This window comes from Nelusetta ayraudi, unplaced genomic scaffold (assembly GCF_046127955.1).
Source record: "Nelusetta ayraudi isolate G7.1 ecotype Tasmania unplaced genomic scaffold, CSIRO-AGI_Nayr_v1 ptg000005l, whole genome shotgun sequence".
NCBI lineage: Eukaryota > Metazoa > Chordata > Actinopteri > Tetraodontiformes > Monacanthidae > Nelusetta > Nelusetta ayraudi.
The window spans coordinates 2,650,731-2,665,835 of record NW_027466055.1 but is presented as its reverse complement, the minus strand read 5'-3'; the positions used below and the strand labels follow the sequence as shown (position 1 = coordinate 2,665,835).

At 43.5% G+C, this 15,105-nt stretch overlaps 1 protein-coding gene across 3 annotated transcripts in view; it reads left to right on the top strand.

The window, feature by feature from the left end:
* LOC142903430 (multiple C2 and transmembrane domain-containing protein 2-like) overlaps nucleotides 1-15,105 on the top strand; it is a 33,145-nt gene that overhangs the window by 13,381 nt on the left and 4,659 nt on the right. For 2 of the 3 annotated variants that reach the window (XM_076049045.1, XM_076049055.1), the window contains 15 exons: nucleotides 1,665-1,807; nucleotides 1,938-2,014; nucleotides 2,806-2,920; nucleotides 3,095-3,127; nucleotides 4,724-4,894; nucleotides 5,478-5,608; nucleotides 6,170-6,356; nucleotides 6,824-6,917; nucleotides 7,008-7,110; nucleotides 7,219-7,321; nucleotides 7,515-7,616; nucleotides 7,704-7,778; nucleotides 8,742-8,861; nucleotides 12,357-12,470; nucleotides 15,006-15,047. In XM_076049045.1, coding sequence (XP_075905160.1) covers nucleotides 1,665-1,807; nucleotides 1,938-2,014; nucleotides 2,806-2,920; nucleotides 3,095-3,127; nucleotides 4,724-4,894; nucleotides 5,478-5,608; nucleotides 6,170-6,356; nucleotides 6,824-6,917; nucleotides 7,008-7,110; nucleotides 7,219-7,321; nucleotides 7,515-7,616; nucleotides 7,704-7,778; nucleotides 8,742-8,861; nucleotides 12,357-12,470; nucleotides 15,006-15,047 — 1,610 coding nt within the window. The remainder of the gene's footprint in view (nucleotides 1-1,664; nucleotides 1,808-1,937; nucleotides 2,015-2,805; nucleotides 2,921-3,094; nucleotides 3,128-4,723; nucleotides 4,895-5,477; nucleotides 5,609-6,169; nucleotides 6,357-6,823; nucleotides 6,918-7,007; nucleotides 7,111-7,218; nucleotides 7,322-7,514; nucleotides 7,617-7,703; nucleotides 7,779-8,741; nucleotides 8,862-12,356; nucleotides 12,471-15,005; nucleotides 15,048-15,105) is intronic. The other variant, XM_076049052.1, reaches the window with a different exon arrangement.

Sequence of the window (15,105 nt, the reverse complement as noted above, 5' to 3'; positions counted from 1 at the left end):
TGATGCCAAAGGGGTAAAAAAAAACAAAAAACAAAAAGACAAGATTTTCCTGTGAAGCTGCTACAGCGGCTGGAACAGGATTCCATGCAACATATTAGAACCTGTCCAGGGCACACCCAACACTCAATATACCAGGCCATTTACTCTGTGCACGTGTGTACTCTCGCCGTGTGGTGTCATATTTACACCACCAGCTTCCAAGTAAAGATGATTCAGATAATGAGAGGGATGAATGTGGAGCAGGAGGAGTTTAGTTTCTGGCCGTGTTCCTGAGCACCTAATGACAAAATGGATGCTTGCTTTCATTTCCTCTGTTTGATCAAATAATATTCACTTGACAATATACTTTTTTTTCCTGTATTTTTTCTATATTATGCATGTTTGGTTGCACCCAAAGAAGCGTTTCATTTGTTTCCAGATTGATACGTGACTGATTTTCCACTTATTGTCTTGCACCTCCTGCTGTCCTCATCTGGTCAACTAACTGAACTGTTTAGATATTAAAAAGCTTGCAAGGTGTGTGTGTGTGTGTGTGTGTGTGTGTGTGTGTGTGTGTGTGTGTGTGTGTTGATGTATCTCATGTCGTCAGTTTAAATTAGTTCAGCTGTTTACTTGTGTTAGGAACCTCGTGTTAGAAACCTTCAAAGTGCATTTACAGTTGACGTCCCAACCACACACACCATGACGTACCTCACCCGCATATTTACTACAACACACAATGAGTAAGTCTGATAAGGACAGAGTTTATAAAACACAATGAAAACCATGACGAATAGCCTAGCAGGTTGTAAATCCAGTTTGTGAGCATAGTCATTAATACCTCAGCCGCTGAGCACAATACCTGATGTTGCGGTCAAACCTGTGTGTGTGTGTGCGTGCGCACGTGCATGCGTGTTTGTTAGTACAAATATTTTCTCCAGGGTCCAATGAGCAGATGTCCAAACCCTGGAGCCACTAAAACACTTTGTTGTTTTCTTATCATTTCGTCTGAGGATACTCCACTAAAGTTGGCAATTAAATAATATGATGTTAAAATGGTTTTAAGGTGAGACTTTCATGCTGTTTACAGTCTAATGATCATGATCGTGATGAGTTTTCCCCAAGTTGTATCATTTCATTTTCTCATGCTGATTAGATCATTGCTGTATGCGCATTAGATAATAAGTTGTGCTCTCAAGATTAAAAAATTACCTTTCAGGACTTTTGGGGTGACGCAAATTTGGCAGCTAGTGAAAGAGACAGCTGTTCATCATACAACCCCTAAGCTCATGTTTATTTAGCATACTAATGTGCAAAAAAAAACTACGTTTATATGTGTGAAACCAAGATTGTCAGCTGCCATGCTTCACATTGCAAGATGAAGTCGAATTGGCTTGAAGTTCAGGAAGTTGTGGTCTCATTGGTTAGGCAGGCAGATTACCCACATCCTTTATGGACGGATGAAATAATGTGACACGTTGAGGCTCCTTCTACTCACAGCAAACATGTCAGTTTACCATAAAAGACAAAAATGATTTGCAGCTGTAGTGTTTTAGTTTTGATTCAGTTTTCTCACTGCTATTCATTCAATGTTCAAAAGTTGGAGTAAAAACGAATGCAGCGTCCGATAGCAGCCCCTTACCCTGCTTTATTTTGTGAAACACTTCTCACCTCTGCTGTTTCAGGAACAAGTGATCCTTATGTTAAATTCAAACTGGATGGGAAAACGTTCTACAAGAGCAAGGTGGTTTATAAAGACCTCAACCCGACATGGAACGAGTCTTTCTCCCTCCCTGTGAAAGACATCAACCAGAAAATGTTCATCAAGGTTCGTCATGGTCAGATTTCAAGGTTACTGTCCAATGAAGGCCAGTAGAAGGATGTTGAATAATTACTAGTATTACTTAGTAGTCGGTGCCCCTCTGAATGAATTCCTGTTGGTGTTTCACTTACAACAGGTGTACGACCGGGATCTCACGACCGATGACTTCATGGGTTCTGCCACTGTACCGCTAAGTGATCTGGAGCTTGACAAGTGTGTGTGTGTGTGTGTGTGTGTGTGTGTGTGTGTGTGTGTGTGTGTGTGTGTGTGTTTTCCTCCTCCTTTCTCGTGTTGCACTTCCTGCATTCACATGGGTAAGCCCACACCAATGCAAACCGGCTGTTCAAGGTCTTGAAGGGCTTCTGATGTTACGCTCTGACGTCATGCTGTAGTTTGCACGGGGACGGCCCCTTGTGTCGCAGGCGCTCACAAAAATGTGCACAAACATAGGGATGGGGAATGGGGGCACCTGAACCTGAACTTGAGCAAGCAGGTGTCGTAAGCCATCCAGGTATAATCAGAACAAGGTACTGGCTAGGCTTCAGGGGAGGAACCAGTAGCAGGAGTTGGCCAAGCAAAGAAAAATAATCATGGAAAGGATCACAAGAATGAGCAACAGGTTTCCATAGGGAATTGGACCGAGATGATTTTTCTTTATTTTCTGTATTGCAGCTTGACCAAATTTCAGTTTTTGTCAGGTGAGGTAAAAAAATTAAGCTTGAGGGCAGTCGTGTGGTGGAGGACGAAGAGAAGACATTAAATGTATGGGGTGTGTCCAAACTCTTGACTGGTAGTGTATATATGTATGCATATTTATATAAATTTGATTTGTTTGCACCATATTTTCTTTTTAAAAATGAAAAGAAATTGTACAAAAAGCTGAGCATAGTATTGCAGATTTCTCAGTAAATCTGAAGCTCTCTGGCCATGTTGCAGATGCATTTATTTACTCATTCATTCGTTCAGTCATTCATTCATTCATTCATTCATTTGTTTCTTCATAGAGTCAACGAGCTGTCTCTACGTTTGGACGACCCAAACAGCCTGGAGGAGGACATGGGTGTTGTGCTGGTGGACATGACTCTGTCCCTGAGGGAGGGAGACAGCAAAAGAGGCGCTGTATGGCAAGCTTTCCCACATAGACGCATGTTACCCAGCAGTAACCATTCTTGAGACGCACTGCATTTGCAACATGGCATGTTTTTGTTTGCATCTTGTGTTGCATTGTCCGTTTTACTAACCACAGTGTCATTTTTGTTCTGCACCTAACTTTCATGCTCCTCCTGTTGGCAGCGGTGGCCCCAAAAACGAAAACGAAGTTTTAGGGTAAGGCAATGACAAGGGGAATAAAATGTCTGATAGCATTCCACAGAATGTAAAGAAAAGAGTGCTAGTTTTAAATGTTAAAGTGTGGCTGAGTTGTCGCTGAAGACGATTCTTCAAGGCCGATATGAATCATTTCTGATTCTTCACACCAGAGGGCAGCAAATCTTTGAAAATACAGTATGCCTGTAGTAGATGTATTGGAAACGGTCTTGGATGGAAGTGGTAGGACCACTGAAATTTCATTTCATCAATTTCAGAATTTCATTAGTCCATAAGGATTATGTCATTATGGTTATCGTTAATTACATGATCTTTTGGACTCCAGTCATTAGTCAAGGAATTCTCAGTGCATGAAGTGGACGTTTAAATAAACACAAAATATATAATCTGTTGTTGTCTACAGCGTCAGGTAATAAATGGGATGTGTAGAGCCTGCGTGATTGCTGCTTTACTCATTTAATTGCCTGAATTCAGCTCATATGCCAACTTGCCATTCTTAATATTCCAAGTTATTTTGAGATCTAAGAACATGATGCACTCAAAGATTTAATTTAAGTACCCAATACGCTGTTATAATGAGAGCAATTTTTGGAGAATTTATACATTACTATTATTTAATATTATATAAACTGATTATTATTATCATCACATTTAACAGCTGAATAAAAATGATTTGTCTCAGCTCTCAGAAGAGGAATACCTGTGCTTCTCTTTCAAAAGATACATTCAGTCGCAGCATGTAGGCAAACTGAAGTAGCTCAGCGCTTGTTGTTTTGAGGATTCCACTATATATTAGAACAAATGAGTCACTTGTATTTGCACAGTTGTATTCATTTAGGGACCAGCTGCCCATTGTGCCCTTTTTTGTCTTATTCTGCTTTTTTGTCTGCACAGACTATGCTTCACAGTGCATGATGTTGCTTTGGCAGCCTTTCCTTAGGATGCATGAACGACCGCATTAGACGCACTAATATCATGTCTGGAATTTGCCAAATGTCAGTGACTGTGCCTGCAGATTTATGTTGTTTTCTGGCATCTATGTGATTCTCCACTCACTTAAACTCACAGCTGCACCACTGGTGCCCGTGTTGCCCTGCTGCAGTCTGCACAGTGCTCTCAGTTGGAACACCACTCTGTGCATGTGTGTGGCGGAACATGTTCAGGCAGGACGTCACAGTCAGCGTGATCTCCTTTAATTCAATCTGGGTTAAATACATCTCCCCACAGTGCCGTGTGTCAGTGTAAGCTCAGCTAATTATCTTAGAATATGGATCCCTATTATATGTTCATGGCAGATAGATGCTGCCAGGCTTTGTATCGCCTCTCACACTGAATTGGAATATCAGCTTTTCAGTGGTGAACAGAGGAAATGTGGTCCCATTTACTGATCAATAGCATGTAGTTAAGACTTTTAGATATAATATAAGGTAAGTAGCCGCACGGCGAACATCCGTTCAAATCTGAGGTTTTGTCTTTGCTTTTTTTGTGCTAGAGACACAGGTTTAGTCAGGAAAGATGTAATGTAACCGTAAACAATCCTGATATTGCTTCACACGTTTCCATATAAAGCCCCCCTTGCCCCCTTGCCCCACGCAGATATCGGGCTCTTCCAATTCCGTTCGTCTGTCGGACTCACTGAGGAAGAGTCAGCTGTGGACCTCTGTTGTGTCAGTGACTCTGGTGGAGGGTCAGGAGCTGATGCAGGAGTCTCCAGCAGGCCAGCTCTTTGTCCGCTTCAGACTGGGTGAACAGACGTACAAAAGCAAGGTACTCATGCTTCACATCTTCTCTAGCCTCCTCCTGTCTTTTTATAGAAACGTCTTTCTATTTGTCCTAAAATGATCAAATAAAATGAATATGAATTAGTTCAGAATGTCTAATGCAAGCCAGAGGCTGTCATGTAAAGAGATTCTATTAGTATTTGTAATAGGAGTGGGTTCATGTCTCCTAGGAATGCCCCTAACAGCTCTGGTTTGGCTCTTGCCATGGTGATTACTAATTTGCAAGTCTACCCTTTAAATATCCATCCATCTATTTTCTATTATGCGCTTCTCCTGCACTCAGTGTCCCGGCTGCCTTCGTGCAAAAGCGGGCTCACACCTTGGATAAGCCGGCAGTTTATTGTAGGGCTACATAGAAAGACCATTCGCACTCACACAAATGGTCAATTTGGAGTTCACAGTTCAGCTCACGCGTATGACGGTGGACTGCGGGCGGAGAGAACCCACACAGACACCCAAGCTCCACACAGAATGATCACATCTTTTATCAGAGTGGTTGTCGGAGTTTATCTTATGGTAAGAGTAACGCTGTGCTGATGATTCATTTTGCGATTTCTTTTTTACATCAGAACCACTGCAAAGTTCCAAGGCCTCAGTGGAGGGAGAGGTTCACTCTGAACCGGTTCTTTGACAGCCCAGACATTCTGGAGGTGGAGCTCTGCTCCAAGGAGGGCCGAAGGACCGAGGAGTGTTTGGGAGTGTGAGTTGTCATTCAGATGTGCCCATGTGTGCGCATGCATTTGCGTGTACCTTTGTTCATTAGTACAAATATTTTCTCCAACGATGAGATCCACACTCCTCCAAACCCCAGAGACAAAAAAAAACAGTGACAAAGCTGAATGTAACAGTAAATCAGGCAAACCAGAATTAATATTAAATAAAAATCTATAGTGTAGTATTATACACTTATTGTCTTATATTTTTTCTTATATTTTCTATAGAAAATAAAAGGAAACTGAGCCCCCATTGTTGCTTGATGGGACAATTCTTCTGTCTTTAGCATTCAAAGGGCCAATTAAAGTGGCTTTACTGTAAGTTTTGCTTTTGTTGAGGTTTTTCATTGGTGTAAGAAGCAGCTCTTGACACGTCAGTGTCCTGCACAAAGCCACATCAATATTTTACCAAACCCTCGTCAGAGCCGCTGAGGAGTTCGTTCTATTCTCTCCTTCCTGTTTTAGTGAGAAAATGTTCCGATGAAGTTGCTTCATTGCAGCAGGCTGGTTGCATCACCTCTGTATCTCGTATATGTGTGCGTGACCAGGTGTGAAGTTGACCTATCCAGGGTCCCTGTCAATCAGAGGCAGCTGTTCACACACACCCTGGAGCCGGGGAGGGGACGCCTGGTCTTCCTGCTCACGCTGAACCCATACACAGGCGTCTCCATCTCCGACCTCTGCGCCGCGCCGCTCGATGAGCCTGATGAACGACAGAGCCAGCTGGAGAACTATGTCAGTACCTGCAATGTTGGACACTGTTTGTCTGTACTTACAGTTTGACTCAAGTCTGGTTAAAAAAAATCCCATCTTTTATATTCATCTCTATCCTTCATATATTTTTGATTTTATTTGTCTTTACCTTTTTTCAAAGCATAAAATATTTCTAAGTGATACATGCTATAACATAATGTGATGCATGTTTGTTTTTAAAGCCACTTGCATAGACAGTTTGAAAGGGTTTCAATGGTGTTTTTTTTTTTTTTTCAATTTTTCAATTTAAATATTTGGCCCAACTTTTTCAGTTTTAGTTACTGAATAGATTGCAATGATCTGTCATATAGCAAATGATAGTTTTAAACTAAATGCAACTCTATATAAAAAAAAATCATTCCTCCTTATGTTATGTATTTGGTGCATCCTTATGTCAGATGTTTCCTACTCCAAACTCACTGTCTGTCTCCTGCTCACCGTCTCCACAGCATCTGAAACGATCTTTTAAAAACGTCCGAGATGTTGGCTTTCTGCAAGTCAAAGTCTTCAAGTCTACAGATCTTACAGCTGCTGACTTAAATGGTAAAACCTTTGGATTTCAGTTTTTCTCCCAGTATCCACATTGGTCAGAAGGATCCCAGTGTGAACTTCTGTGTTTGTTGCGTCCTGCAGGAAAGAGCGATCCCTTTTGCGTGTTGGAACTGGGAAACGACAGGCTGACGACCCACACGGTCTATAAGAGCCTCAATCCAGAGTGGAACAAAGTCTTCACGCTGTCAGTTTGTGTCTTTTTCCGTCTTATTCACAACGTTGTGTGCGCAGAACCTCGGTTGTGCGTGGGCTGGTCCGTGAGGTGTGAACTCATGGTATTATGTCTTTACAGCCCTGTCAAAGACATTCACGATGTTCTGGTTGTGACAGTCTTTGATGAGGACGGAGACAAGGCGCCAGACTTCCTGGGAAAAGTCGCCGTTCCACTGCTCTCGGTACACACAGCCTCACTTACTCAGTCAGTCAGTCAAGCGGGGGATAGACTCACCTATTAACACCTCAGCTGTAAATTAAAGTGAAGAAGCGATAACTCTCTGCAGTCTGGGGTCTTGCTAAGATGTGATATAGCATGACTGATGGTCAAGTTCATGGCGGAGTTCAGCACCTGATGCCCTTCCTGTCCTGCAGATCCGCAGCAGACAGCAGATTGCCTTCCCCCTGAAGAAAGAGGACTTAGGTGGGCTGACAAAGGGTTCCATCACTCTGGAGCTGGAGGTTATTTTTAACCCTGTAAGTGAAACGTTAAGCCTGTTGAAGGAAACGAGTGCAGATTGATCGTAAAGCAGACCTACATCTGTCTTTCCCTGCTCCCATCAGGTCCGAGCAAGTTTGAGAACTTTCCAACCAATAGAGAGAAGATTCATGGAAGACAATCCCAAATTCTCCAAGAAGGTTGGACACACTCTTCCTTTATTGTGGCTTCTTAAGTATTGATGAGCCACAAATATAGACAAAAAATATTGGCAAAAAAAATTTCATAGATTAAGCATAGAAAATTGAGTCAAATGGCTTGGATGTCTCTGGACACAGCTTCCAGGGTGAGACCCCAACCTAAAAGACACTTGCTACAGTTTTGACATTTACACTGTCTGGCTTTGCGCGTCCACATTTTTTCTGCCTGATCTGCAGTCAGGATCAGCAGTGACTCGGTTATCACAGCGGGTTTTTTTCTTTGTTTTTGTATATCATAAATTGTTGCTGCACTGATGCCATTAAATCACTGTTTCCAGCAAGCAACAGTTGTGCCCCCCATGTGTGATGTGCAGCTTTCACTGCACATCACACGTGAGAAGGTTTTCAAAAACTAGAAATTAAGCAGCCGGAGAATTGCATAAAGTGGATGAAGACGCGCTGATTATTTCTCATAATCTATGAGTTGACAATTATCTGACACTGGCAGTTAGTTTTTTTTTTAAATGCCTCCCTAAAGCGAAGACTTCCTCCGCCTGATGTAGTTGGATGAAGCTTTAATTGACCCCAACTGTGGCTGAATTCTTGTCCGCTGTTCTGCCACATTAGTTTGATATACAGTGTGTGAGACAGGGCGCGAGACTGGGTGCCTGACTGTCTGTACTTCCCACAAAGACTTATTGTTGCTGAACAATACGTTGCTCGCCAACACAGAAAATGACTCGCGCAGCCATCACTGGGATTGTATTTTCCCTCACTTTTAATCTTGGACGTCCTGGTTGGGGTCAAGTTATGAGCATGTTTCATTTTATTTGTTTTGGCCTTCACCAAATCATACGAGCTTTGGAATTGGTTTCAGTAAACATGTACATACAAGCTTATTAAGAGCATGCTGAATTACAGCTCCAACTGTGTTTTTTTATATGTCTGATTTGTCTCTTGTAGGCTCTGGCCAGGAATGTGCTGCGGGTTCAGACACTGTACAGGGCCATCATGTTGACTCTGCGTTACGTTAAGAGCTGCTTCCAGTGGGAGAGCGTTCAGAGGAGCCTGATAGCCTTCCTGGTAAAGTTCCCCGACTGCTTATCAACACACTATCCCTCACTGTTTTCTCCCTCCAAGCTGCTGAAGACAACCAACAGCCTGGCCAGCCCCTGCTTGAACTGTCCCAGTTTGAATGTAAATCAATGCAGTGGTGGGCGCAGCAGAAAGAAAAAAAAACACCCAGCTCAGATTTGGCCCAGGCTCAGCGTGAAAGTGGCGGCTTTTCAGAGCCGCGTTTCTGTGTGGATGCAGATTTAAGCCTCAGCTGGAGAGACAGAGTCCCGCTGGAGTTGAGATAGAGTCTATTTTTGTTCCACCTCCCTGACAACTCATTAACCCTCTGTCCAATCTGTGTTCATTTTGATTTAGACCCCATTATGCCGACAGAAGTCCAATTAAACGGCTCTTCAGAGATAAGGCTTATTCTCCGTCGTGCCATCGTAGAAAACAAGTGTAAAGCAAGTGTGAAGACAGACAGTCAGGAGAAGCCTCCCAGGCCTGACTTGACATAGCACAGTGAAGAGGCTTCTGCTCTCTGACATTTTTTTGTAAGATTTACTTTCGTTGTAAACAGCCTGTTGTTCATAAACTATGCAAGCAATCAAGGTCATGGAAAGTTCCTTTTGTTTTTGCAACTGTTCTCCTGCAGATGGCACTAAAGTTTTGCTCAGCAGCCCAGGAATTTGTGATTAGATGGTGTGAGGGACCATAAGACAGCCAATTGAAGACTGTGTCTAATTTGCTGAGAGGAATTGAAGCTGCAGAAGAGAAATTTTGTCTGAAATATGGCTGCTTTCTGGGATATTGCTGGAGACAACTGTTGCTTCCTCACGTAGAACTACAATTTATAAGACTGTGTTTTGATATTTTCACCTCAAATAATCATAGATTTAACCATACTTGGTCAATGAAACCTTGTCTTATCAGCAAGTGATGCAAAAACTAAATTCTTTACTCTCCTATGTAATGGATGAAACGCAGGGTTAATATTGCTGTCTTGCCTAATAGATGAGACAGCTATGCCACACAAATCACACCAGTATAAACAAGCGTGCGCCCCCCACACACACACACACACTCAAACACGCACACACACACACATTGTCCATCTGCCTGTCAGCGTTTGAAAGACGGCACCATCTGCATTCGTGTTCTCACACTCATTGCTCCACACCTCTCCAAGTCTTAACAAGAGAAAATAAATGGCTGCTTAATTTGCCCACTTGAGAGTAATGATTTAAACTGAATACAGAGACAAACGAGGACCAGATCTCAACAAATCAAATGGGAAGCACTGTGAAATGTGCTGTTGACTAGAGTTCTGTCAAGCCTAAAATAAAAAATAAAAAATAAACCATTTCCCACCGCGCTACTTAACTTCTTCGCTGTGTTGATTTAGTTGCAGTCCATGTTTTAGGTCTATTTTTGAGCAACAGAACACAACACCCACTGCGTGGCTTCCCTTTAAATTCCCCCTTTGTCAGCCTGGAAAAGAACTGGCAAATTTCTCAGTAACATCTCGGAGGGTTGCCTTCCATCAGCTCCACACGGTTATAAATAGTGTCCCAGTCTTTGTTCGACATATCCTTTTATTTCCTCTTTGACCTGAATCTGCCAGCTGTTAGCTACTGACAAGCTGGTGTCTCGGGCATCGGTGGTGTCATAGGTAACCTTCACAGAGCCGCGACCGCAACCTTTAATTGCCATTGCCTGTATGACTGTGATATTCATGTTCTCTCTTCACGTCTGTCTGTTGCTCAGAGCTCCAAGAGAAGCTTGCGATTGACTCTCTTGGACAGGGACCAGTCAATGTGTTCAATATTGTTCCAATACGTAGGCTTACGCACGCATGAGACTGTTGCACTTTTCTAGTGGGGGACGAAAAATGCAGAATGATGTAAAAAGTGCCAAAGCACTTTTCCTGACATTATAATCACTGAAGCATCTGCTGCCTGTTTTTAACTCTAAAAATATGATGCATTTCATGTATTGTGGTCATTTTTCCTCCTCTGCATCTTAAAAAAAGAAAAAGTAAACTGTATTTTATCCATCAATATAATCTATCATCATCATCATCATCATCATCATATATATCATCATCATCATCATCATCATATATATCATCAATTCTACTTGGGGTAAATTAGAAAGGAAAAATATTAAAAACTGTTATTAATTCCTCCCTGAAGTTCCCTCGCTGTCGCTGTTCTGCCTCTTTGTCCCCAAGTGCTGCTCCTGGTGTTTGTTTGCAAAGAGTGGCTATATTTGTCACCCAGGGTTCTATTGTTGCTCTGCATTCAGCATAATCCCATCACTTCAGCTCGTAGCAGCAGTAGCTGTAGTTCCGCTGATCCTTGGCACTCAGACAGACACTGACTGGAGGGAATGGCGTTGGCCTTCGCTTGGCTTTTGGAAGACACACACTCACACTGTGCCGTGCATTCTGGCCCCTCCCTTGGCGTTAGATCCTGCTGCATTCTCAGAGTGTTCAACAGTCCGCTTCAGTAGCTCCTCTGGCATTTGTTTAGCCGTTCATTTTTCACCCCCGCCGATCTGGATCGTATTTCCAGAGCTGCTTTTTTGCCGTCCAAAGGGTCTCTAAAGCCTCTCAAGCTCAAATGGGCCGCAATTATCACAATCTTTATTACCCGGGTATACATTTCCACCAACGCGTGACTTTGTGTCGGCCCGTCTCGACCCTGCTGGTCGTTGCAAAGTCATAACATAAACCTTTGGGAGAGGAATCGGTTTCATCTCGTCTCTCAGGCCCCATTTTTTGGCTGGCGATAACACAGACAAGAGCATGCCTGGCTTATTGCACATTAAAGCCGATGGTGGCGGCGTTGGTGGGAGGGGGATCTGTCATCTTTTATGTCAGCTGGTGCCTCAGAGGAGAGTTATGTCTTTACCAGATGTTCACTTCATTTTTATGAGCATGTAAAAAACGTGTAAACCCGTGCAAACACCTCGGCCAGTGCTGGGAGGATTATTTCCTCGCACCGCTCGGCGGTTAAACAGAGATGTTAGGCACCGTATTTCCTGACCCTCTAGCTCGTTTCTGTCGAGGGGAGGTGGGGGTGGGGGCGGGTGGGGGGGTTGAAAGTAGGACGTGCATCTCCGGTGCCATTATGGATGCTCTTGACATATTCACAAACTGGCTCCCCGTGGCTGCAGAAAGTCTCCTGGCCAGCTTTAATGTACACAAGATGAGAGAGGCAAAGCAATTAGACTTTGTGTGGTTAATGTGGCTTATGCAGGGGGTGGAGAAATAGTCAGGGGGTAGTCGCCCCTGCGCGGCATTTGCACACTAAGTGTACATGAGAAGCGCAGCTTTGATAATGGCAGCGTAGCCTTCATCAGCTTGACCAGCGCTTATATAATCGATTGCAGAGTGGAGCAACCTTTAGCTGGCAGGGATTCGGCAGCTTCTGAAAATGTCTTTTAGTCCACGGCTTTAATGAAGAGGCCCTCTCTGATGTCTGACCTCTGTGACCCCCCCGGCCCCCCAACCTGCAGGTGTTCGTGGTGACAGTTTGGCACTGGGAATTCTACATGCTGCCCTTCTTCTTGGCCCTGCTCATCCTGTGGAACTACCTCCAGATCCGCTCCGGTCGAGTCAGTCAGGACCTGGTAAGTCGGGAGCCGACCGGACGACTGCTGCCGCTCCCCTTTCGCTCGCCACCTTTCACTCTTCAAATTTAGCTTTCTTTGATGAGGGCAAGGCCATCGTAACCACCGCCTGTTCTCAAAGGGGAAAACGATGTTGTTTGTTTCCATAGAATCTCATGTGCTGCATAGAATGGTGGGAAAAGCTTTTTGGACACCCCATGTATTTTTGATCTATTGCATTAAGAATCACTCTTAAGACTCAGAAGTGCCATTTCTTCTAGTACAGTCGCTCACAACCCGCAAGTGCACTGTTCCGTCATGGTCAGAGAGGAGATAACGGCCCTCAGCACGCGCCCAGGGCGAGAGCAGCGGTTATTTTTATTGATAATCATAAACAAAAAAACTAAATATCCACATTTGTTTGTGTCACAGACTGCGACTGTTCCGAAGGCATATTACATGATATTTAGCATCTTACTAAAGCATCCCAAACTTTTTATTTTTTTAAAATTCCCACTGCTGTATAATACAGTTCATAACCTTAATTGGAACAGCAAAATGTGTCAGCACAGCCCAAGGAGTCCAAGATAACAGCCGCACGTTCCTCCTTCAGAAACTGCATCCCCTCTTCTGAAAAGTTGCAGTGCCTTCCTGCCTTCACGCCGCCCTCCTCCCCACTGCGCTGGCTCTGTTCTCCTCGCCTGCTCTATTTAAATTAGAACACGTTTCAGGCCTCATCTCTGCCGAGGCTGTAATTCGGAGGGGGTTTCCCTCCACCGTGGCCACTATCGGTCTCACCAAATAAGAAGGATGTTGTCTGCAGCCAGTGTGGAGACGCAGCTGTATTTACTGAATACAGTCACGTTAGTAAAACACAGACTACAGGTTATTGCAAATTACATACACAGAGTCCTTCTCACACAGCGATGTAGCTCATCTCATCGTGAAATCGGTGACATATGTGTTGATTTACAGCCTGCTGCAAATATAATATTATAATTAATATTCGATGGCAGACTTCCTCTTTTTGTCGGTAAATTATGATACGTTGGGATGTGATGTCAGGGAATTGCAGAGCAGTCTGTTTGCTTCATTTCTATGAGTGTATTGGTTTAAATGTGAAATGTCCCACTATTCTTTCACCATCACACACAACTGAAATCTTTTTTGTATGCATGACAAAGAATAAAACAACCACATTTAAGGACAAAGTGAAAATAGGACACGGTGATCGCAACAACAAGTGCACCTCTACCGCAGGGGGAAGTCGGCTGTTTATTTATAATTTACTATCATCTTGTCTGAGTTCTTGGTAATGTGCCGTTAAATCTGAATCGCGGCGCTGCCAAATTATGAGTCGCATCCTAATACGTGTTCCAGAGTTTGTTTAACCACGGTTGGCTTTGTCTCCACCGAGTTCACTCAGGTTCACAGGCTGCCGAGTCGACTGCCATCGCATGTCTGCGGCCTTTTTTCACATTTCCAGGTGTTGGGGAAACAAAACACAGGAGCTTAACTGGAGGAGCGGCAGCCTCTTCTCTGCGACGCTGTATATTTACCACAAAACTTCTGCTCGGCTGCGCCCGCAATACCCAGTCTGCTGCCAGGCTTTCTCCCACTCAACCTCCCGCTCACCTCACACACTCGTTCAACAGGGCGCCATTCTTATAGCAGAGGAGATGAATTAATCATCTGCAGAGTGGCGTGCAGTGTTTTCACCTCACCTTTTAGTCATGGCTCAGCTCACTTAGAACCTCTGTCAAGTTGATGAAACAGTGCTAGTTAACAGGTATAGGAAAACACACCGCCTGCTTCCAAAAGGCAAAAACATAGTGTTTTTTTTTTTTTTATATGAGATAAGGAAAAAATAAATGGGCATTTTAAAGAGCAGCAAGTCTCTACAAACCTATGTTATTCAGTTCATTAATAGTTTGCCTTTTGGATTTTTGGCCACATGTACAGCATTGAAATGTCACCAACCCTTCAGTTCTTATGGAATGACAGCAGCAGTTAAGAAAGGTTATTCCTTGTCTGCGTGATTTTTAATAATTGTTAAACCAGTGCGGCCTCGTGTTAAAGATGGAAGATAAAGATTGAAGTTAGACAAATTGTTAGAAAGAGGTGGTGAATGAAATGTTGCATCATGGGGAACCTGTAAAGATGGAGAAACACTTGTTCGAAAATTAAATGAAAGAAATTATCAACTGCTGAAGAAAAACAAAAAAAGTGAGAAATAGCGTTCCATTTTTGAAATTAAAAGTTAGAACGAGATTCACAGCAAACGGGGGGGAAAAATGCCTTCCTGATGCTCCACTGTGTTGCTGTGTCGATCTGAAGTCTTGGCCAGTGCAGTGATGCAGCCAGAGTGTGTGCTGTCACTCAGCTGTCCGGCCAGTGTTCTCAGAGGCCGACCCCCGGGTCAGCACTAATCCCTGCCCTGTGTCAGAAGTCGACCCGCTGAGCACGCTGGGGTTTATACTCCATCGCTCTGTAATGTGCAAACTTGAGTAGCCACTTATATCTCACCCCGGTTCTTTTCTTTTCTTCTCTCTCCAGGACAACATGGACCTGGGAGACGAAGATGAAGATGATGAGAAGGTATGTTGCCATGTTCTTTATGTAGCCGCCATCTATCTATCTGTGTGTTTATAGTTTA